The following is a 23,058-nucleotide window of genomic DNA, read 5'->3' as shown; positions in this document are numbered from 1 at the left end:
ATAATTGAGATTTTTTTAAAAGAAAATGAAATTGTAAAGTAATTAAATGACATCGCCTAAATCTATTGAATTGATTGAGAAACTTGTTAATTTGGAAATCAAGCCATACAAGTATACATTGCATTAAAATTCAGCAATGAGCATATAAATATAAATCTTTTTGTGGTCATGTTCAAATTCTACTTATTGTGATTATGAGAATTAATTTGTTGGCTGTTAAAGAGAAAAGTGGGTTTCATCTATGAAAAAAGAAGTTAAAAATGACGGTTAACTTAGAAAAGTAACGGTCAAAAAATTAATTTTTGGGGTGAAATCAGAATCAAACATGCACTATGTTTGTTGCGATGTATTCAACATATTTATTCTAAGGAAAATTCTATACGTACATAATGCTATCCAGAATGTTTTACCTAATGTTGATGTGTTGATAATTTGAATTCAAAAAAACGTTCAATATGGTCAAAATATCTTCCACATGGTAAAAATCATTTGAAAACAAATCACAATCTCTCTCTTTCAGTCTCTCGCTCTCTCTCTAAAACAATAGTAAAAATCATTTCAAACCAAAATCACCATATTCACAATCTCTCTCTCTCTTTCAGACGCTCTCTCTAAAATGGTTCGAATCTCTCTCTCTACAACCCTAATTTAGTTTTCGGCGGCGAAGAGGTCCGTCAAATAGCCGGTTAAAATCTTGAACGAACAAGTCGAGGAGAGCGGTGAAGACGACGGCATCACACTTTCAAATCTTCGGCGGCGAAGAGCTCCTTCAGGTTACGATTTTCAAATCTGACCTCCATTTTAGGAGTTATTTTCATTGTTCTATTACTGACTGCAGTATTTGTGATCTTCTCAAATATAGAACCATGGGACCTTTATATGTTCACTATATGTCGGATTTAGCTCTCGTTTGACCCCCATTACCTGAAAATGAAAATGGGGGGAATAATATTTTTTAGAAAAATGAGTGGTTGAAAAAGAAGAAAATTTTTTCGATTTACGTATAATATTATTTCATGGAAGATTGTGTAGTTAAAAATAGGAGAATGAAAAATAAAATGTGATGTAATTGAATTTAATGGGGATCAAACGAGGGCTAGTTAGCCCGAGGGTGCATTTGAGAAAATTTTTCCTTTTATATATAGACACAAATTAAAATTCTAGAAATTGAAGGATTTATGTAATACCTATTTTGTATATGTACAATTTGCCCAGATACATCGCTGCAATTTTTGTCTTGGTGCTGCAATTTCGGACTTATGTAGATATAATTTGTGGTTAATTAGGTTGGAACAATATGTAGCTACAATTTTTAAATATATGCACAATTTGAAGGAAATTGTAGGGTTTATATAAAAGTCCAATTCACAGGAAATATCAGTGTCCGGGACTGCACATGTTTTTGGTTGAGTTTCACACCAACCTGCTTGTTAGATTTATTCCTTTGTTTTGTTCGTGCTTTCAATTTCTGAACAAGTGGGTTTTTTTTTTCTTTTTGGATTAGGATTGTTCCATGGCCAAAAAGAACAGAGGAATATGTCATACACAGATGAATATGTCATTCTTGTAGGGTGGCAAGACAATAAAGGGATGTTGTTCCATTGTTGCACCCGCGATTGTAGGCTTTTCAAGTTTTCTAACACTCCGCTCTACAAAGAGTATCCATTGCAAGGTGAATCAAGTGGCACTACCAACGGAAGTGAAACGATCGATGATTTGTTCCGTATGTTGAGAACGTGTGCAAAAATAACCGAGGAGAGAAACGTGGAGATTTCATTCAACTTATTGTACTTAAAATTCCTGTGATGGTGGTCATAGAAGCAAATTTTTTGTTAAGATGTCTTGATCTAGAACGGTTTGTGTTGTATGTAGTGAACTATTACAAGCGTTCTCAATCAAGTTTTTCATAATTTCTATGGATACACCCAATTATGCAATTTTAAAATTCATGGCCTTGCTGCGGTTTCTCCTTGAACCTGTTGTACAAGTGATATTGCAGATTCAGCAAATTGACTTAGTAAATTAATAACTCAAACAAACACTTTATTAATCAAATAATTTTAATATTAACATCAGCAAACTAATCCTCCATTAACCCGCTAAACCAAAAAAAGAGATTATGCTAGTGGTAAAATCACTTAATTCCAAGAAAATTGTGCTTCCAATATGATAGTGAAGGGCTGTTGAAAAACTTGCCCAGAGTGCGAATTGGGATTAGCATTGAGGCAAAACACAGCTGAACATTCCAACATATACACAAAACTGATAAATGAGCTTATCCAAATTTCGAGCAGTAATTAAAACAATGCTAATAAGATATTGATATATAAACACATATCAAAACAAAGGGCCTTTTTTTTTGCTACTTCTCAACACAATTACCAGCCCTTCTCAAAACAGTACCCATAGCTATGATATGCATCATTAGATTCATTACAATCTTGATATCGTTCTTTTCCACCCCACCACCAGACCCACATCAAAATCTGGTAGATGCCTTATACGCCTACATCAAAATCAATTGAAAATCTGCTAGATGCCTTATACCACTACATCAAAATCTCCAACACTCTCCTGCGTGCCGACCTCCTACCAAATGGAATTGCAATTATCATTTACAAATATTTCAAAAGGGTAGTTAGCTAAGTTGGTGTTATATAATCTCATGCTAAAATACCTTAACATTGAATGATGATGAAACTTTGTCTTTTTGCCCGTTCGTTGTAGTCGAATTCTGTAAGTCATGGAGAATATACTCAATTCAATATGTACAATGATTATCAAAATAAATATTTTTGCTTGAAATCATACCTTACGACAGATTTTCGATTTTCTGGAAACAGCTTCTAGATGTCTCTTTCGGCGAAGTTTTTTAGGAGCTCCCTTACTTTTTATTTCGGGTCCAAGATGATTCCGCCAGAACACTTTTCGGCTTCATCCAAGCGTTGAGAGCCCACGTTGCTATACTTCAACATCGATGAATCATTTGTTTGGATTTCAATACAATCCATGATACCACGTGACCGTGACTCGTCGTGTGCTACCAAGTCAGCTAACTTCGCAAAAGCATTGCACATTTGCTCATATCTAACTTGGTCTGGAGTACTAATTCAAGCCGTGTTCGGAATATACAAAAGTCCTTGCGTCTTCATTTGATAGCAAACCACATCCAAGTAGGGTTGATTGTCCATGATGGTTTACCCCAACGAAAGGAGCGAAAGGCATCTCGTACTTGTTGGTCAAGTACGTGGTGTCAAATGTAACTATATCACCGAATTCCTTACACGCTTGCCTACACCCGTTATCTGCCCAAAACACGTTCCTCAACTGGGCCTCATCATCCAAGTCTATGCTAATGAAGAATCTAGGATTGGTTGCTTGCATCCTTGTAAAATACACTTGTATTGCAAGAGTATCTCCTTCACCCAGTCTTAACCGTCGGACTTTGTCAATGAAATTTCTACAATCCTTCTCAACGCACGTAATAATTTCGTAACCACCGGCTTCAACTACGGCCGAGTTAAAACTCTTATGTAATAGTATACCAGCTACGTCATTTATTTCAAGCCGTCTTCTCGCGCGTGCACTGATTTCTCGATTGCAGCGATATAGCCTTGATTTCAATGGGCTTATCTTGTGATTATACTCCAGATGGACAGTGTTAATACGCCATGCGCCACTAAGTTCTGAACATGCTGTCAATCTTGCTTTACAGCCTATTTACATTGTTGGTTGAGGCTTCATGACTGCATTTGAACCACTAGTTCGACGGCCCTCCCGACTACATGTAAAAGTTACATAACGTACAACACCATCCTCACCCTTCTTTGAATTTCTTTTCCTCACCGGAAATCCAACTTGGTACGCGTAGTTCTTGTAAAATTCGAACACCTCATTCTCATCTTGGAACTTCATTCCAACACTAGGCACAATAATATCAGTTCCTTCTCGTAAACTCATGTCATTCGGATTGTCGTCTTCGGATGAAGGGATTTCCAAAATACCTACATTTATGACAAGAGGAACAATAATCAATTCCAACCTACATTTTTGACAAGAGGAACAATAATCATTTCCAAGTATTTGCACAAACATGCCAACATTGACATTAGAATATAAAGCCAACAGCTTGTCAATTTAGCATAAACTACAATTAGATAATAGGGATGGGGTAGGCTGGGTTTGCATCTCCATATATTTCAAAGCTTTTGTTCCAATTTAGAATGTGTTCACAACAATTAGACAGTTCAAAAATTATCATTTTCCACTCTTAAAGGCCACTGTCAATCACGTCACAATGGATAGACTTCCAAACTTTGAAACCAACCGTACCCTTATTCTTGTCCCTATTTTCTATTTATGTTCTAATTGCCCAGAAACTAAATATAAAAGTAAATATAGTAGCAGATTTTTGTTCTAACTGTTCCATTTTAGCACCATATATAGCAACAGATTTTAGGTAAGATTAAAATTCACTCAAAAATGTTTAACTATAAGTGTTGTTCGAAGTCATATCTGCACCAGATTTGCCAGAAGTTTGAGAAAAATGCTATGGTAGTAAGGAAAGGCACCATAATACGAAATCATTCATCTGAACTCAGGGAAGAACACAAATTCATATAGAACATGAGCTCACATCAGCGATATCAAGATTATGAAGAAGAAATGTTACTCATGTTTTTGCCAGAATCGATGTTGCCGCCGTCGGAGTTGCCTCCTTCCATTTCATATTAATCTCTATAATAAATGGGTCTTGGGTCCACCACAAAAGATGGAGATAACCATGTCGGGTTCACCATTATATCATCGTCGGCATTAATGTTACCGGTGTGGTCGGAAGAATTTTCCTCTCGTTCCATTTCTCGATCACTGGGGGAATTTGGAAAAGAGACTTGGGGTTGGGGATTGCAAATCGCGGTCAAATGGGCAGGATTAAGGTTTTACAATTACAAGAAAATCTCCTTTTAAACTTCAGCGATATTTTGACATTTCTTCAGCGATATTTTGATTTTGATGCCACATCAGATTTTGTAGGATATTATGTGAAACATGGGGCACGTCTAGCACAAATCGTTTCGCGAGAGTGATCGTGACTAGTTACTATCCAGTTCACTTGATTCCCTATATCATCGTGATCAAATATTGGATAGAAAAAGTATAATGTTTGCTTTGACATCATGTAGTGCGTAGAAGTATTTAGAAGTCGCAATTGTCGTATGTACTACTTTTGTGCTCGATTGACGTGAAGCTAATGATAGATGAGCTTCTGTATTAACCGTGCAATTATTCCCAATCCATGCAATTCATATCGGTTTCACCATCTTGATTAACTAATAAAGATGCGTCTATCGTGACTGATGATATTTAGAAAATCACTCGTCACCAAGTCCTCTATTCGGTAAATTATTTGTTTCGATTTTAAATCCATCGCAAGTGTACGGTTCGTTAACAAGTAGTAAAATGGACTATAAGTCCAAGTATCGATCCCACGAGGATTAAATTAATTCGAATTAATCTATTATGACCTTAACCGAAACACGAAAAGCAAATTGTGTTTTTGTACTTTAACTAACAAAATGTAATCGTTGATGCAATTATTGACTAAGGATTATACTAAATTCAAAGTAACTTGGATGCAATTTAACAAAAAATTTATAGAATTAATGGATGTTCTAACTCACTAGGATCACGAATCCCCGAACAATACCTATCCAATAGTCATTTATGCAAATTTGACACACAATTCCACAAAAGATGAATCGATATTCCTATTTTAATTTAGCAATCTCTCTTGAGCAATGCCAAACTTATCCCAATATATGATTCGATTATATTTTTATGACGAATACTAATATACCGACATGCATTATAATTCACGAATATCAATTGATTCACACAAGGCATAGAGGTATATTTCTATCCTCTATCGGACCCTATGACGATTTATACTATGTCGAACCTATTTTCCTTCTTTCGAATGCATAAAACAGGTCACCACATTCATATAATCACGTGCACAATAATTATATGAAAATAAAAACGAAATAAATCAATCAATTTCGGAATTGGTGTTTACATACGTCAAAGATCCAAAACAACAATTAAACGTGGTATTACAAGGTTCATCGATCTCCTAGTAGTAATAAATTTATCCTAACATGCTAAAAAGAACAGAACTTAAAAGTATTTGAAGAAACGACATCACTCGAATCAATATTCACTCCGATCTTCAATTGGCACGGTGTTTATCTCTTGTTTCTTCTTCAAAATCTTCCAAAAACATGTAAAAATGGCGTCCCCTTCATTCTGATCGAGTTTTTGTATTTATAGGACCCTAAAATCTTGTTTTCATAAGAGTTTCGGAAGAAAAAGGAAACCAGATTTTTTTTTTAATTTTTGTTCTATGCGACCGCATAGAGCAATTCTATGCGGTCGCATAGAAGAAATTTTTCAACCATAATTTGGTCGCATAGTACTATCAACTATGGAGAAATTACGTGTGGTCCTCCAATTTGCATCCTTCACTTCTTAGCATCTTCTCTTCATTCTTTTCATTTCATCACCCCATGATATCATCAGTTGGTAATTGGCCTAATTGATTTCTCGATTTGTTCATCAGATCAACTTTTGGATATTTGCACTTTTGGTCCCTGAACTTTACTTTGCGTCACTTTAGTCTTTTTTCGTGTCTTTTCTCCTGAATTTCACCATGTTCATCGTTGTTTCCTACAATTCACAAATATATAAGATTAAGTCACAATTCAATCATTTTGCTCGTATTTAAGTCATGTTTGTAACCTAAATAAGTGTGCAAAAACACACTTATCAAACCCCCAAACTTGAACTATTGTTTGTTCTCAAACAAGATAGTGACTTAATTCTGAACAAACATGGCTTAATACCCTGTTGTGGCTCAGAATTGGACCGAGTATTTAAAAATTTATCTGTACAAACATGACATCAACCTTTACCTGTTTAATGCAAACTGACGTGTGTGTGTGAATTCATGCCAACATATCATATTTATGATGAATCTGAGTCCTAACCCCAAGTGGTCAAATATATCCTTACTCGCTCGAGAGATACACAATCCCCCCAAACTTATTCTTTTCGCTCAATTGTCCCAGGGTTGTGTTTTAAGATTAGGAATTTATATAGTTGTAGTCCTCACCCTTTCGTAGTTCGGATGTAGCATTACTATCACAAGTCTACATTTCAAAAAGCGAAGGCTCTCCTAGATTTAATTGCTTTGACAGTCAAGATCAAACTAGATTACTTGTCTCACCTCAGAGGTACAGTCTCTTCAACCAAATGTCTAAGGGCTTTTTGTCATGTTTTGTCTCTCTTTTATTTTTCTCACCTTTCTTTACTTTTTGATTGATTTTCATCTTCTCATTTGCTTTCTATATAACCCATGTAACGAGCTTTAGGCCGGTGACTCCCAAACCAGTTGGTTGTAGGGCACCAGGTTTTAAACCCTTGCAGACTTATTCACTCGAGTTATAAATACTTGATAAGATGACTTTTTATTAACTCCTTTCCCTCTTGCTTTCTATATGACCCATATAACGAGTTTTGGGCCGGTGATTCCAAACCAGTTGGTTTTAGGGCACCAGATTTTGAAATATCCTTACAGGCTTACTTGCTCGAGTCTTAAAGGCATGAAAAGAAATGTTTTATTCTCACATATAAAAATTGTGTCCTTTGTCTTTTTTTTCTAGACATTTAGTTTCCAAAACCAACCCCTAATTTAAGATTTTCACCTAATCTTCACCCCTCTGGTCTATACAGTCCACACAATAAATTTCATGCACGGAGCTTCCACTCATGTCAATGCTTTCCTATAATAGCTTAACCATCACCAAACTGTCTTTAGGTAGTTTATGGGTTAACTCAATAGAGGGTTATCATTTTTTTCCTACTTTATGCTCAAAATCCATTAACTCACCTAACATGTCAAGCATGAATAGCGTGCATAGATAATGTCATATGTTGTACCAACAAGTATCAGTTAGTCTAATTAACACCAGATCCAAAGTTTTGCAGTTTAAACTAGTCCAATAATAATATCATAGCGAACGAGGTTATTAAACCCACACAAGCATGCATGAAGAGAATTAAAACAAACTGAATAGAATCCAATTTTTTTTTCACTCATCATGCGTGCATTATGCAGTAATGAAAACAGATAATGATGAACAGATAAAGGTGTGAAATAAATTGCTATGTCACCCTCCCCAAACTTAGTTAATACATTGTCCTCAATGTAAGATTAACAAAAGATTAACGACATAATTTTTAAGGACAAAATGAAGATGAAGAATCTAAATGGGATAAACAATACTCACCTGATCAAAACGGCGGCTGGGATGGAAAGTTGGGCTCGGCATCATCATCGCCAGGAGGAGAGGGAAGGCGAGACAAGATCTCCCTCAATATGGTAGACTGCTGGGTTTGCTCTATCTACATGGCCTGAACCCTCGTCTCCAAATTTCCTAGACGGTCCCAAAACTCGTTCACCTGCCACTGTATACCGTCCATCCGACTAACGTACATGCCCAAACGCCCATCAAAGGTACTCATCTATCGGCGTGCTGCGATGGATTCACTGCTGGCAGTTGATGCGAAGTTTCGTGCAGATGCCATATCTGTCTGTACCTGCTGAATTGTGGTAGTCAGTGCCCCAAAGGATTGCTGGAGCTGCTGCATGTCTCGACCGTGTCCAGTCATAGTAGCAAACATCTGCCGTAATAACTGGGTGTCCACGTCAACTGGTGGTGGTGGAGCCTGTGGCATTTCAAAGTCCGCAGCTGCTTGTCCCTCTGTAGCCTGTTGCTGTCGTCGGCGCTCGTTTTCCAATTTCTGCTGATGTTTAATCCTGGCGCGATCCTGGGCCTCGAGTGTGAGGTGTTTGATAAAAGGACTTGGTTTCTCCGATGCCTCCCCTGGCTGAACTTGAATGCCAGCTGCTCTACAAATTCCACTTATCAGGCTCAGGAATATCAGTGATGTGTGCCTGTCACCCCATACGCCTATAACGTGTATCTGATTGTAAATATAGGTGGCCAAGTCAATTTTGTTCCTCCGAACTAAGTGGTAAATAAAACCTGCCTTCTGATCGGTGAATGTCGTCCGATGGGAGATTGGCTCGATGACGTGGCAGATGAATAACCAAAGGATGGCTATAGACGGAGTGAGGTCTATCTGATACCAATCAGCAGTAGGGAGCGGCCAAGCATTTTTTCGGCCCAATAAAACTTCGACCACTTCAACCCAGTTGAAATCATGCGGGACTGGGACTACATTTGTCCAGGTGAGATGATAGTAGTCTGATGCAGATGGTCGGATCCCGGTGTGTCTATTTCAGCATTGAAATTTGCATAGAATTCCCGCACCAAGTTTTCATAGACGGGGTGTGGTCTTTCAATCACCTTTTCCCACCCGCAGTTGTGGACTAGATAAACCGGTTCAAAACTTGGGAAATCATCCAATTTAACTGGTCTTTCGGGGATAAGTGCCCATTCCCGGATAATATTGGCATAGCGTGCTGCTTGGTCGGAAGAAAGAAAACGCCGGACTCCCCCTTCGGGCTCCCTAGTCCGGGTTGTGCCAGATGTGGAACCAATTTTCTCCTTTCCCTTTGATGTACGCTTTGGGGGCATCCTGCAAAGTTAGAGGTACAGTAGTCAGTAAACTGCAGTAATAAAAAACGATAGGGGGAATGAGGTAAGCGAGACAAATAGTTTACAAACCCCCCAAACTTGCTTCAACGAGCATATAGAATACCATGGTGTGCACGTATCAAAGTATGACAAAGAGGGAAGTATAAAGAGAATGTTGAGGTAAAAAAATAGGAAAGTTAGGCCGAAACAAACACATGTAAAAAAAATCATATCCATGATCGAGTGCACATGTTCGACCCCGGACATCATCGAAAAATATCGATATTCCCCTAGGCAAGCTCCAGGCATATGAGAGTATTCAATGAGATCTATCACATATTCAAATTTCAAAGCAAATGGACTTCGTTTGGTATGCCAATTAATGGCAGAAAGTATGGGACGTAAGGTGCTGTGACATGCCATGTGCTTATGCGTTGCAAGGTGGAAGTGATGTGATGCATGGTCGTTCAAGTGGTTGTGAAAGTAATAACATGCAAATGTTAAGAAAAACATGCTCAAGAACGTCCAGGGAAAGCAAAACGACAAGTTACACACAAACACAAGTGTAAACAACCAAAATGGATCAAGTAACCCGATGATTAAGTGTGCATGTTCGTCCCCGGACATCATCGAGAAAAGTTGAAGTTTTCCCGAGCAACCTCCGGGCATATGAAAGTATGTAGTGTGGAGTAACACATATTCATCATTGGATGTCGTACGGGTATCTAACGCAAGGGACGAAGTGGGTGCGATGAGGTGACGTGAACCTAACACGTGTGCCTTAATGTGTGAGTGGTTGGTGCGTGAGTGTTTCGACTCAATTTTGATGGTAATTGATCACAATGTGCATGATAGGGTACGTATTTGGAAAAACAATTGCGAGATATCACATAATGCACTACAAAGCTCGACTAGACATTTTATCGAACATATAACATACATGCATTGGAAGCTTACAAAATACCTAAAATGTGATGTGCCACCCATCCAAAACACAAATCAAGTTCAACATTCACAAATTCAACGACTACCTAATGCCCATTCTCCACAAACAAGCTTAAATAGCATATTCTCATGGCGAAACAAATTAGAGAAAACAAATACATAGAAGAAGAAAAGAGGAACGTACCTAGCCTTCGCACGGGATGCGTGGAATGTTGATTGATGGAGTAAATGGGGTGAGGAATCGAGTGAAGCTCGGCGTGTTGATGTGTGTTGGAGAGTGGAGAGGATGGTGTGGGAGGAAATTAGGGGAAAAATGGGGAAGAATGTCTCGGTCATGGGTTAAAACCATGACTGAGATCTACTATGCGGCCGCATAGTACTAAGCTATGCGGTCGCATAGTAGTAAGAATATTCCCACTTTTGTGTTCGGTAACTATCTATGCGGTCGCATAGACATTATGTCTATGGGATCGCATAGACCAATTTTTTTTTTTTTAATGAACACTGAAATGCAGAAAAAAAGTATTTTCCTCATAAAAAATTATTTATTTATTTATCTAGAAAAGCGTGAACCATGCTCCCAAACACCCAACATCGTTTCAAACTCAACTACCATGTATGTAATGCCTAGAAAATTATGGGGATGATAGTTCAATCCAATTAACATGCATGAATAACTCATGACCCTAAAAAAAATGCAAATGCAGAAATGAAATAATTTCAAAAAATAATGTGAAAAATAAGCTAATAAAAGGATACAGTGGGTTGCCTCCCACCAGCGCTAGATTATGGTCGATAGCTCGACTTTACCGTGTTGCTTCATTCTGATGATCGAAGATGAACGGTAGACTTTTCCTTTGAAAAATTGCCGCCCCAATAATGCTTTAGACGCTGTCCATTGACCTTGAATGTCCCCTTGCTGTCGTGAATGATTTCAACTGCCCCATGTGGAAAAATCTATGTAACAGTATACGGACCAGACCACATCGATCACAGTTTTCCTGGAAACAGCTTAAGCCTAGAGTTGTAGAGTAGTACTTTCTGCCCCACCATAAATTCACGCCTCTGAATGTACATGTCATGCCATTTCTTGGTACGCTCTTTGTAGATTCTTGAATTCTCGTAGGCTTTCATTCTGAGTTCATCCAGCTTATTAAGTTGTAGGAGACGTTTTTCACCCACAGCCTTCAAATCCAAATTCAATTTCTTCATTGCCCAGTAAGCGTGATGTTCTATCTCAAGGGGTAAGTGGCATGCTTTCCCGAAAACCAGTCGATATGGTAACATTCCTATAGGGGTCTTGAATGCAGTCCTATAGGCACACAAGGCGTCGTCCAATTTCTTAGACCAATCCTTTCGTGATGAACTTACTGTGACTTCAAGTATTCGCTTTAATTGTCTATTGGACACTTCGACCTGTCCGCTGGTTTGGGGATGATATTTAGCCAACAATTGTTCGAACTGACGATTGCAGAAATGTTTGCCCCCATCACTGATTATAGCCCTAGGTGTTCCAAAGCGGGTAAAAATATGTTTCTTTAGAAACTCAATCACCACCTTCCCATCATCGGTAGGTAGTGCAACGGCCTCTACCCACTTTGATACGTAGTCCACAGCCACTAATATGTATTGGTTAGAGAAGGATGGGTTAAATGGCCCCATGAAGTCGATCCTCCAGACGTCGAATAGTTCCACCTCCAGGATACTATTCAAAGGCATTTCATTTCTCCTGGATATATTTCCGGTGCGTTGACATCGGTCACACCTTTTCATGAATTCAAAGGCATCTCTAAATAGTGTAGGCCAATAAAAACTTGATTGAAGGATTTTACTTCTTCCTCAGGTACACAGCGACGAACAATTTGATCTGCACCTCGCCTGTATAGGATGTGATCCTCCCAGAAATAATATTTCAATTCAGAGAAAAATTTCTTCTTCTGGTGACTGGAGTAATCAGGCGGCATGATAGATCTGGCTAAGTAGTTAACGATGTCGGCATACTAGGGTGCCTCCCCCAAACCAAAAATCTGTTCATCTGGGAAGACTTCGTTGATTTCCACTGTTTCTATCTATTCTGTGGTCTCGAGTTGAGATAAGTGGTCTGCCACTACATTTTCACTATCTTTCTTATCCCTGATTTTCAAGTCAAACTCTTGAAACAACAGTATTCAACGAATGAGACGGGGCTTTGCGTCCTTCTTTTCCATTAAGTACTTGATAGCTGCGTGATCTGTGTAAACGATAACCTTTGATCCCACGAGATATGACCAAAATTTGTTAAAGGCGTAGACTACGGTAAGGAGCTCTTTTTCTGTAGTTGTATAATTGAGTAGAGCTTCGTTCAAGGTCTTACTTGCATAGTAAATCACGTGAAATATCTTATTTTTTCGTTGTCCTAAGACAGCCCCAACAACATAATCACTGGCGTCGCACATTAATTCAAACGGTAGATTCCAATCTAGCGTAATGATCACTGGTGCAAAAATCAACTTCTCCTTCAAGGTGTTAAAAGCAAGTAGACACTCATCTGTTAACTCAAATGTGGATTCCTTCATCAACAGACCGCACAACGGTTTAGTAATCTTTGAGAAATCCTTGATGAACCTTCTGTAGAAACCGGCAGGCCCGAGGAAACTACAAAAACCATTCATAGATGTAGGTGGCGGTAATTTCTCGATCACCTGAATCTTTGCTCTGTCCACTTCAATACCCTTTGCTGAGATTCTGTGTCCTAGCACGATGCCTTCCTGCACCATAAAGTGGCATTTCTCCCAATTCAATACCAAGTTAGTCTCCGTACACCGCTGTAGCACAAGACTCAAATGCTCCAAGCACTCATCAAATGAAGACCCGAACTCTGAGAAATCGTCCATGAAGACCTCGATGAATTTCTCAATTATATATGAGAAGATAGCCATTATGCAGCGCTGAAAAGTTGCAGAAGCATTGCGTAAACCAAACGGCATCCTACGGTATGCAAAGGTACCGTAGGGGCAAGTAAAAGTTGTCTTCTCCTGATCGTCAGGTGCTACTGAAATCTGATTATACTCGAAATATCCATCCAGAAAATAATAATGTGAATGCTCAGCTAGTCTTTCCAGCATTTGATCAATGAATGGTAGTGGAAAGTGATCTTTTCGAGTAGCAGCGTTTAGTTTGCGGTAATCAATGCAAACTCTCCATCCAGTCACTGTCCATGTAGGAATCAACTCGTTTTTCTCGTTTTCTATCACTGTGATACCCCTTTTCTTGGGAACAACTTGTACTGTACTGATCCAAGCACTATTTGATATTGGATAGCTGATGCCTGCGTTGAGCAACTTCAATACCTCAGCCCTAACCACTTTCTTCATGTGTGGATTCAATCTCCGCTGACCATCAATGCTTGTTTTGAATTTTTCCTCCATGAGTATTTTGTGCATACATAGCGACGGACTGATCCCCTTGATATTTGCAATTGACCATCCAATGGCTGTTTTGTTTTCCCTTAACACCCGAAGTAATTTCTCTTCCTTCACTTCACTGACAGTACTTGAAATAATAACCGGAAGTGTAGAAGATTCCCCCAGGTAAGCATATCTCACGTGTGGTGGCAGTTGCTTGAGTTCCAATTTGGGAGGTTGCTGAATAGATGGCACTGACTGTGTAGTCCTGGTTCCCAGTTCTTCGAAGTAACGTCTGCGTATGTATGGCGGATTAGTCTCCAAGAATCGTGCACATATTTCAATCTCACTCGAATCAGTGTGAGTGGATTGAAAATGTGCAATGCACGCCTCGTAAGCATCGGAAGGATGATGTAGCCGAAATGTATCTTGAATTATTTTGTCAATTACATCGATCTGGAAATGGCTGTCTGACTCAGTCGGGAATTTCATTGCCTTGAACACGTTGAACGAGATTTGCTCTTTGCCAAGCCTCAATATAAGCTGCCCTTTCTAAATATCAACAATCACTCTTCCAGTAGCCAGGAAAGGTCGCCCCAATATAAGTGGAACATCCTTATCTTCCTCCATATCCAAGATAAGGAAATCAGCTGGAAATATGAACTTCTCCACTTTGACCAATATGTCTTCAATAATCCCTCTTGGATGTGTGAGGGATCTATCTGGTAATTGTAATGTAACCGTTGTGGCTTTAGCTTCTCCCAAGCCGAGTTTCCTGAAAACAGAGAGAGGCATTAAATTAATACTTGCTCCTAGATCACACAATGCTTTATCAAAGTGACAATTTCCAATAGTGCAAGGTACAGTAAAACTCTCTGGATCCTTTAGTTTTGGAGGCAACTTCCTCTGGATTCTGGCACTGCACTCCTCAATTAGCATTACTGTTTCGTGTTCTTCTATCTTTCGCTTGTTGGAGAGGATATCCTTCAGGAATTTTGCATAACTTGGCATCTGAACAAGTGTTTCGGCAAATGGAATGTTGATATGTAGTTCTTGAAGACTTCAAGAAATTTACTGTATTGCTGATTCAATTTGTGCTTTTTCAATCTCTGTGGAAACGGAATAGGAGGCTTATGAGGGGTGATAGAAATGGCATCCCGTGATGTATTGGAATTCTCTTTGCCCACATTCCCTATTGTTTGTTCAGTTTGTTCCACAATTTCGTTATCCGAGGTTGGTGCTGATTTCTTGCTAGCTACCGATCTTTTGACATGTATCTCCGGTAGTTGTACTCCACTTCTGGTTGTTATAGCCTTTGCGTGCTCTTTAGGGTTGATTTCAGTGTTGCTGGACAGATTTCCTGGTACTCTACCCGTAATGGAGATTGCCATCTGTCCCATTTGTGTCTCCAAATTTTTGATTGCTGCACTCTGGTCTTGAAGAGTTGCATCTGTCTTTCGCATAAACTGATTGTTGGCTTCCATATACTGGTTGGTTGTTACCATGAACTTTTCAAACATCTCTTCCAATGGTAGCTTTTTATCCTGCTGCTGATATTGACCTTGTGGTTTGTTTTGATTCTGATTGCTCTATGAGAAGTTTGGATGTTTTCTCCAGCCCTGATTGAAGGTTTTCGAATGTGGGTTGTTTTGTTGGCGTTGACCCCATTGCACAAAATCTGCATGTTCGACCCCTTGTGCGAGAATTGGACAATTAACAGTATTGTGGTCTGCTCCACATTCTTCACAACTCAGCTTCTTGACTTGTTTAGCAGTGGCGGTTTGTGAAATGCTCTCAACCTTATGGAACAAAGAGTCTATCTTTGCAGATAGTGCAGAATAAGTATCTACTTCATAAACCCCTGGCAATCTCTTCTGAACCACTCGATCTATAGACCACATGGCTAAATTTGTTGCCATTCTCTCAAATAGCTCCCATGCTCTATCAATTGTTCTCGTGGAGATAGACCCGTCAGATGAGGAATCCACCATGCTCTTGAAGGATGAAAGTAGTCCAGTGTAGAAAGATCGGATCTGTGTCTTCTTGTTAAAACCATGTTGCGGGCACTTCCTTAACATATTCTTGAAACGATTCCATGCCTCTTCAAATGATTCAGACTCACCTTGGTTGAAAATAGAGATATCATGCCGCATTTTTGCTACCTTTGCTGGCGAGAAGAACTTGGTGCAGAATTTGTGGGCTAGCTCGCTCCAAGTGGTGATGCTTGCAACGGGAAGCGAATCCAGCCATTCAAGTGCCTTATCCCGCAAGGTGTATGGAAACAACCGCAGTCTTATAACATCGTCCGAGATACCCTGGTACCTAAAGTGTTGGCACATATCTAGAAATCGGGATATGTGTGTATGTGGGTTTTCACTAGCCATCCCGTGGTATTGATGCTCATTCTGAAACATTTGAATCACATTTGTTTTCAGCTGGAAGTTCGGTTGCCCAAATGGAGGATACACAATGCTAGATTGACTTTGGACCACCAATGGAGCCATGAAGTCCCCAAGTACTATATTCCCATCATCTTCAACTGCCATGCCTTCGTTGCGTGGAATTGTCGATCGATTTTGCTCGTTAGCCATTTGTTGTGCCGCTCTTGCTTCTCTTTGCCTATGATGGAATGTGCGTTCGATCTCTGGATTTATGGAAACCAAATCTTGATCAGGTACTCCTTGCATACAAGCCCTGAGATTACAAAATCAATACAAAATTAAATTGAAGTATTAATAAACTAAACGTAGTAAACGAATTACTACTAATCTAGATAAGTTCAAATTAGTGTCACAAAAGATAAAATTAAAACTAAATTTCAATCCCTGGCAACGGCGCTAAAAACTTGTTCGCTAAATTATTTGTTTCGATTTTAAATCTACCGCAAGTGTACGGTTCGTTAACAAGTAGTAAAATAGACTATAAGTCCAAGTATCGATCCCACAAGGATTGAATTAGTTCGAATTAATCTATTATGACCTTAACCGAAACACGACAAGCAAATTGCATTTTTGTACTTTGACTAACAAAATGTAATCGTTGGTGCAATTATTGACTAAGGATTATACTAAATTCAAAGTAACTTGGATGCAGTTTAACTAAAATTTTATAGAATTAATGGATGTTCTAACTCACTAGGATCACGAATCCCCAAATAATACCTGTTCAATAGTCATTTATGCAAATTTGACACACAATTTCACAAAAGATGAATCGATATTCCTATTTTAATTTAGCAATCTCTCTCGAGCAATGCCAAACCTATCCCAATATATGATTCGACTATATTTCTATGATAAATACTAATATAACGACATGCATTATAATTCACGAATATCAATTGATTCACACAAGGCATAGAGGTATATTTCTATCCTCTATCGGACCCTATGACGATTTATACTATGTCGTTTATACTATGTCGAACTTATTTTCCTTCTTTCGAATGTATAAAACAGGTCACCACATTCATATAATCACGTGCACAATAATTATATGAAAATAAAAACGAAATAAATCAATCAATTCCGGAATTGGTGTTTACATACGTCAAAGATCCAAGACAATAATTAAACGTGGTATTACAAGGTTCATCGATCTCCTAATAGTAATAAATTTAGCCTAACATGCTAAAAAGAACAGAACTTAAAAGTATTTGAAAAAACGACATCACCCGAATCAATATTCACTTCGATCTTCAATTGGCACAGTGTTTATCTCTTGTTTCTTCTTCAAAATCTTCCAAAAACATGTAAAATCGACGTCCCCTTCGTTCTGGTCAAGTTTTTGTATTTATAGGACCCTAAAATCTTGTTTTCATAAGAGTTTCGAAACAAAAAAGGAAACCAAATTTTTTTTAAATTTTTTGTTCTATGCGACCGCATAAAGCAATTCTATGCGGTTGCATAGAAGAATTTTTTCAACCATATTTTGTTTCGGTATGGTATTATGCAACCACATAGAGGATAGTACTATACGGTCGCATAGTACTATCAACTATGGAGAAATTGTGTTTTGGTCCTCCAACTTGCATCCTTCACTTCTTATCATCTCCTCTTCATTCTTTTCATTTCATCACCCCACGATATCATCAGTTGGTAATTGGCCTAATTGATTTCTCGATTTGTTCATCGGATCAACTTTTGAATATTTGCACTTTTGGTCCCTGAACTTTTACTTTGCGTCACTTTAGTCCTTTTTCGCGTGTTTTCTCCTGAATTTCACCATGTTCATCGTTGTTTCCTACAATTCACAAATGTACAAGATTAAGTCGTAATTCAATCATTTTGCTCGTATTTAAGTCATGTTTGTAACCTAAATAAGTGTACAAAAACATACTTATTATCCTCCGTTTCATCCTAAAAGTCAAGTCCTACTTTCGCCAGTGGCTCTTAAATTGATTGATGGTATCCAACTTAATAGAAACTTTATCCTAAGTGCCAAACAACCCTCATGCAAAATTTATCGACCCCAAGAACGATCTCTTCCTATATTGTTGTATCCAGCCGGAAGAGTCGTGCTTATGACCTTGAGTAGGAGAAAAAGACATATTTCGAACACCAGAATATTCCATTACTAACATCAATATATTTTATTACATCGAACACCAAAATATTCTATTACTGTTAGAGATGGAAATAGTATAATTATATATATAGACAGACAAAACAGTAATGACTTGTAATACAATCTCCCTCAATACCAGAAAATTATCTTCAAAATTTTGTAGGAAACTACATGACAGAACACGCTCCAAAAGAAACTCTATACAGCAGACTTTGCTGAGTTTAGTACTATATACACTACTTAAAGATGCATAATAAATGAAATGAAATAAATCAAGTCTATTTTGCATTCAAGAAAACAGGGTTCAACCGACTCCATGTTTGCTCAGCTGTTATATATTCACCATATTCCACTATTTTCTCCTTCCTTTATGTGAAGCTGAATGTTTCTCTCAAAAAATGGTTATCTTCTTCGACCTCTGTCCTTCCACCATAGGTGATTTTTATGGTGCTCATTGACCTGGAATCTTGGAGTTCTGTATCTTGATAAGTATCTACCAGCATCATCAACTCTCCCCATATTGTTGTCGTCCCTTGATCCCTGAACATTGTCTGCTTTCTTGTCTTCAAAATATTTGGGTTTAATGGGTTTCACAGGTTTCACTTCATAATTGTCATGACCATTCGAATGATTCCAACCCCAGTTATTATTCGAATCACCTTCCCACGGCATATGTCCAACAGCTCCACTGACATCGCTAACGTACCATGTATTATTGCGATAATCAGTGCATCCATTTGCAGTTCCATCCCAGTCATGCAACTCTAAAATACCATAATTGGCAGGAGATTCATTAGTTGGTATTTTAAAATTCTCTTCATTGTCACCCCAGCCAGTCGATAAGAATGCTTGGTTTGCAAGGAAAGAATCGCCAAAAATTACGACTGTCTCGTGGTTTTCACCTGCCTTGGGAATTTCGGGATTGCATTCAAACTCCAATAGCACCTCCGCATCAATTTCCAAACTCCAATTTATTTCATCAATGTAAAGATCTGGATCCGGTAACAATGCATCACAGGGGAGGCCCTGCCTTTTTGCCCAGAATCGTTTCTTGGCATTTCTAAATGCCTCTTCCCCAGCAGAATCATTCCATTCAAGCACATTATTGTATAGATGAATGAATTTCTTCATGTGCAAAAATGTTTCCCAATCTATTGAACCAATCACTTTGCAGAATTCTTTCTCCCATAAAGGCACTCTTGGCTGCCAACTACCTGCAGGAGGTAGTGTAAAGCATATGAATTTCAGATATGAAAAGATAAAGAAAGACCAACTCCACACATAAATGTATGAAAATAGAAGTTTCTTTTATTTAATTTTTCCTACTAACTAAGAAATTGATATAGATACATTTGAAGCATAATAGACAACAATGGAACAGCAAAATAGAGCTAGCGAATGCATTCAAGGAAAATAACACCAAAGACAAATACAGCTCGTCATTACGTGCAAATGTAGAGGTATCCATTCGAGTTTTACAAACATTTGAGTATGATTTATCTTCGCACTTTACCTGCCATATTTTACTAATTTGAATCTATTGAAATAAATACATAATTCACAAAATCTTGGAAAATTTCTAGCTATTGCCTAAAATAGACATATTAAATCCAAGAACTTATAGTAACAAATGCATTAAAGGAATAAGCAGAAATTATACCAAAGACAAAATAGCTTATCATTACATACAAATGCAGGGGTATCTATTCATGCTTTACAAACATTTGAGCATAATATTTTCATCTTCACCCTTTATCTGCCTCGTTTTACTAATTTGAATCTATGAAAATAAATACATAATTTACAAAATCAAGGGAATTTCAAGCTACCTCACAAGTTTCTCAGTATAAAATAACCAATTTACATCCAAGAATTTATAATAGTCGTGCAGGAGTCTATAACATGCCAAATTTAAATCAGAAAATATATTCTCCGAATCTATGAACAAACTATTGGCAACTTTAAAATTTTAAAAGGCCAATTGGCAGCAAACGCCAAAAATTTCAAGAGTAATCCATAAATCCTAAATTTCTTATGGACTAAAAAGAGTGGAAGACCATCATAGTTCACATATGGCAGTAAGACTAGCATTTCCATAAGATTTGACAAAGTTTTACCCCGAAGGGCTGCAAACATCTTCCTTTAACAAGCTAACCAGGACCAGTGTATGAAAAATGAGGTAAATAGTGCATAAAAGGAGCAATAAACAGAATAGATGACCTCATTACCAAAATAAGGCATGAAAAAAATGCAATCTAGAAATCAAAGAAACAATTCTAGAAAACTTGCTATTCAAATTACACAATTTCATAACCAAAATACGACACGAAAAAATGCACATGCAGAAAGCAAGAAACTCAGGATACAAATCCAGAAAAAGACTTGATATTTTAGGATAATTCTAAGTGTACATAATTTGGTTTACCTACTCTCACAAGCATGTGGACCTGCGTGAATAAAATAATCCCAACATGTGGTCCCACACCCCTATTGTGAGTGTATGTAAAGAATTAGGTATATCGTCTTATTTATAAAGCATGAACTATAGGCAAATTTCAAATTTCAGAACCTTCGAGAAGACAAAGAAACGAAAAATACTTTTCAAACAATATAAGAAACCGTTCAAGAAGCTCACAGGTTGTGCCTGATTTTGAAAACCATAACATGCAAACAGAGAAACAAAAATAAAAATAGTCAAAATTCAAAACCAAAATGTTAAACGAACCACGGGGTGGCTTCTTATACTGCGGTGATTTGCTTCTGCGAGGTTCCTGTCTATGATTATCCCACTTTTGACTCCGCCAATTCTCCATCGGCAAAATCCAGAAATCTAAAACAAAGAGCAACAAAAATTTACGCGTTAATTATTCAAAAAAATAAAAAACCACAAAAAGAAATTAAACCGCCAACGAACAAAATTCGCACTAAAATCACAGGAAAAACAAACGGGTACTTGAGATTTTTCTTCAAGATTCCAGAAGCAGCCAAAAAGGCGTGTTTAATCCACAGAAGCCGCAGTTCCAAATATTTTGGCCTAGTTATTTTCTATTTAAAATACACAGAAAATTTGAATACAAAGATATTTATCTGGATTAGGAATCGAAAATTTCTTGTTTGAGACCTTAAAATGGTGTGATTGAGAAAGAATTAAATAGAGAGGGAGAGGGGAAGGGGGAGGGAGAGGGTCTCAAAAAGTGATCATAAAGGGTAACTAGGAAAACGTTTCAAAACGGTGTTTTGTGAGAAACACAGAAAACTAGACTGGCAAAACAGCACAGATAATCAGCTGTTACTGTTTTGTTTTTGTTTACATTTATGGCCCCCGATTTTGTGAATAAATTAGATATTGGTCCGCTTCTTCTTTGATAAGGACTAAACACTTTGACATGTGATTGTGAAATTATTATTTTAATGGCATGGTTGTTATGCTGGTAGTAGTAAGATTGTCTTCGTATCGGTTTGTGAATACAGTTGTTTTCCTTGTACATGGGATTTTTTGTCAGACGACAGCACCTAATCGGCAAAACTTCTTTTACAATTTTCAATAAAAAAATATAACAAATGTCTCCCCGTATAAACCTCGACAAAATCCTCAATACATGTAGCAACTCTATTGTGAATAAGGTAAACGTATGAGAATCGGAAAAGGGTATTGTATTGGGTAGAGGACAATTTAAAAAGTAGATTCTCACTCTATCGGAAAAATAAAAAGAAAAATTTGAATTTTATAAGTTTTACTTATAATCCATCATTATATATATAAAAGATACTTGTCGAGAGAAAATTTTGAAATATATTGTGTGTGATTTAGTTAGATAGTCATAGTCTACACAACTAACAAACACTTCACGTGTTTTATTTATTTATTCGGTTATCTTTATTTCTAATTAGTTTAGTCATCTAGCATATCAAATATAACCTTAAGGGTTCTTTCGTTATTGTTCTAACTTGATGTTTACCAAATCATGACATGAAAATAGTTCTTCGAATTTATTACTTTCATGAATTTTTAAGTCAATTTAATCATGAAGAAGTCGGATTGATTCATCTAAAAGGTATTAACAATAATACACTTGCAAATATATGGAAATAAAATGGTGAATAAGTGAATAATATTTATGAATCTCATAAAATATGTAGATATATTATTCTTCCCAAAATACATTTTTCTCTTTTCGTTCCAACCACATATTATTCATTAAAATAATATTACACATAAATCAACAAAAATTTCTTATTTTTCATCACACATTTCTCATCAATCTACTATTTTAAAATATATTTTATTATTATTATTATTATTTTATAAAAATGGCGCTCAAACACTCAGAAAAATGATTTAACTTCTGGCAAATATTTATGAGGAACATTTTCCAAGCATATGGGTTCACGTTATGCTTTTCAAGAAAAAAATTCCTCAATTGCTCAGCATTTAATTCTTTTCCAAGTTCTTTACCATAATTCTTCAATGCCTTGTGAAGCGTGGAGCTTCCTAGTAACAT

The 23,058-nt window shown here is 37.4% G+C and overlaps 2 protein-coding genes and 2 long non-coding RNA genes across 4 annotated transcripts; 1 reads left to right on the top strand and 3 right to left on the bottom strand.

Moving 5' to 3' along the window:
• The first annotated feature begins 533 nt into the window (after nucleotides 1–533).
• On the top strand, nucleotides 534–1,924 carry LOC111370342. Its single transcript, XR_002698384.1, has 2 exons — nucleotides 534–773; nucleotides 1,505–1,924. It is a non-coding gene; the product is annotated as an uncharacterized LOC111370342 (long non-coding RNA).
• A 309-nt stretch (nucleotides 1,925–2,233) lies between these two features.
• On the bottom strand, nucleotides 2,234–4,990 carry LOC111370346. The gene is made up of 4 exons (XR_002698385.1): nucleotides 4,673–4,990; nucleotides 2,812–4,004; nucleotides 2,678–2,734; nucleotides 2,234–2,589 (listed from the first exon to the last, which is right to left on the bottom strand). It is a non-coding gene; the product is annotated as an uncharacterized LOC111370346 (long non-coding RNA).
• Nucleotides 4,991–12,775: 7,785 nt separating this feature from the next.
• Nucleotides 12,776–16,143, bottom strand: LOC111375292. The gene is made up of 5 exons (XM_022998096.1): nucleotides 15,790–16,143; nucleotides 14,995–15,477; nucleotides 14,441–14,542; nucleotides 14,032–14,308; nucleotides 12,776–13,914 (listed from the first exon to the last, which is right to left on the bottom strand). Exons 1-5 carry the CDS (start codon nucleotides 16,141–16,143, stop codon nucleotides 12,776–12,778), a joined length of 2,355 nt encoding a protein of 784 aa, XP_022853864.1.
• A 2,476-nt stretch (nucleotides 16,144–18,619) lies between these two features.
• LOC111370333 lies at nucleotides 18,620–21,817 on the bottom strand. Its single transcript, XM_022992007.1, has 3 exons — nucleotides 21,510–21,817; nucleotides 21,282–21,386; nucleotides 18,620–19,770 (listed from the first exon to the last, which is right to left on the bottom strand). The coding sequence occupies exons 2-3, from the start codon at nucleotides 21,367–21,369 to the stop codon at nucleotides 18,959–18,961; spliced, it is 900 nt and encodes a 299-aa protein (XP_022847775.1). The 5' UTR covers nucleotides 21,370–21,386; nucleotides 21,510–21,817; the 3' UTR covers nucleotides 18,620–18,958.
• Between the last annotated feature and the right edge of the window lie 1,241 nt (nucleotides 21,818–23,058).

The sequence above is a fragment of the Olea europaea genome, chromosome 2 (genome assembly GCF_002742605.1).
Source record: "Olea europaea var. sylvestris chromosome 2, O_europaea_v1, whole genome shotgun sequence".
Lineage (NCBI taxonomy): Eukaryota > Viridiplantae > Streptophyta > Magnoliopsida > Lamiales > Oleaceae > Olea > Olea europaea.
The sequence above is the reverse complement of the archived record's forward strand: the minus strand, read 5'-3'. Positions and strand labels throughout refer to the sequence as shown.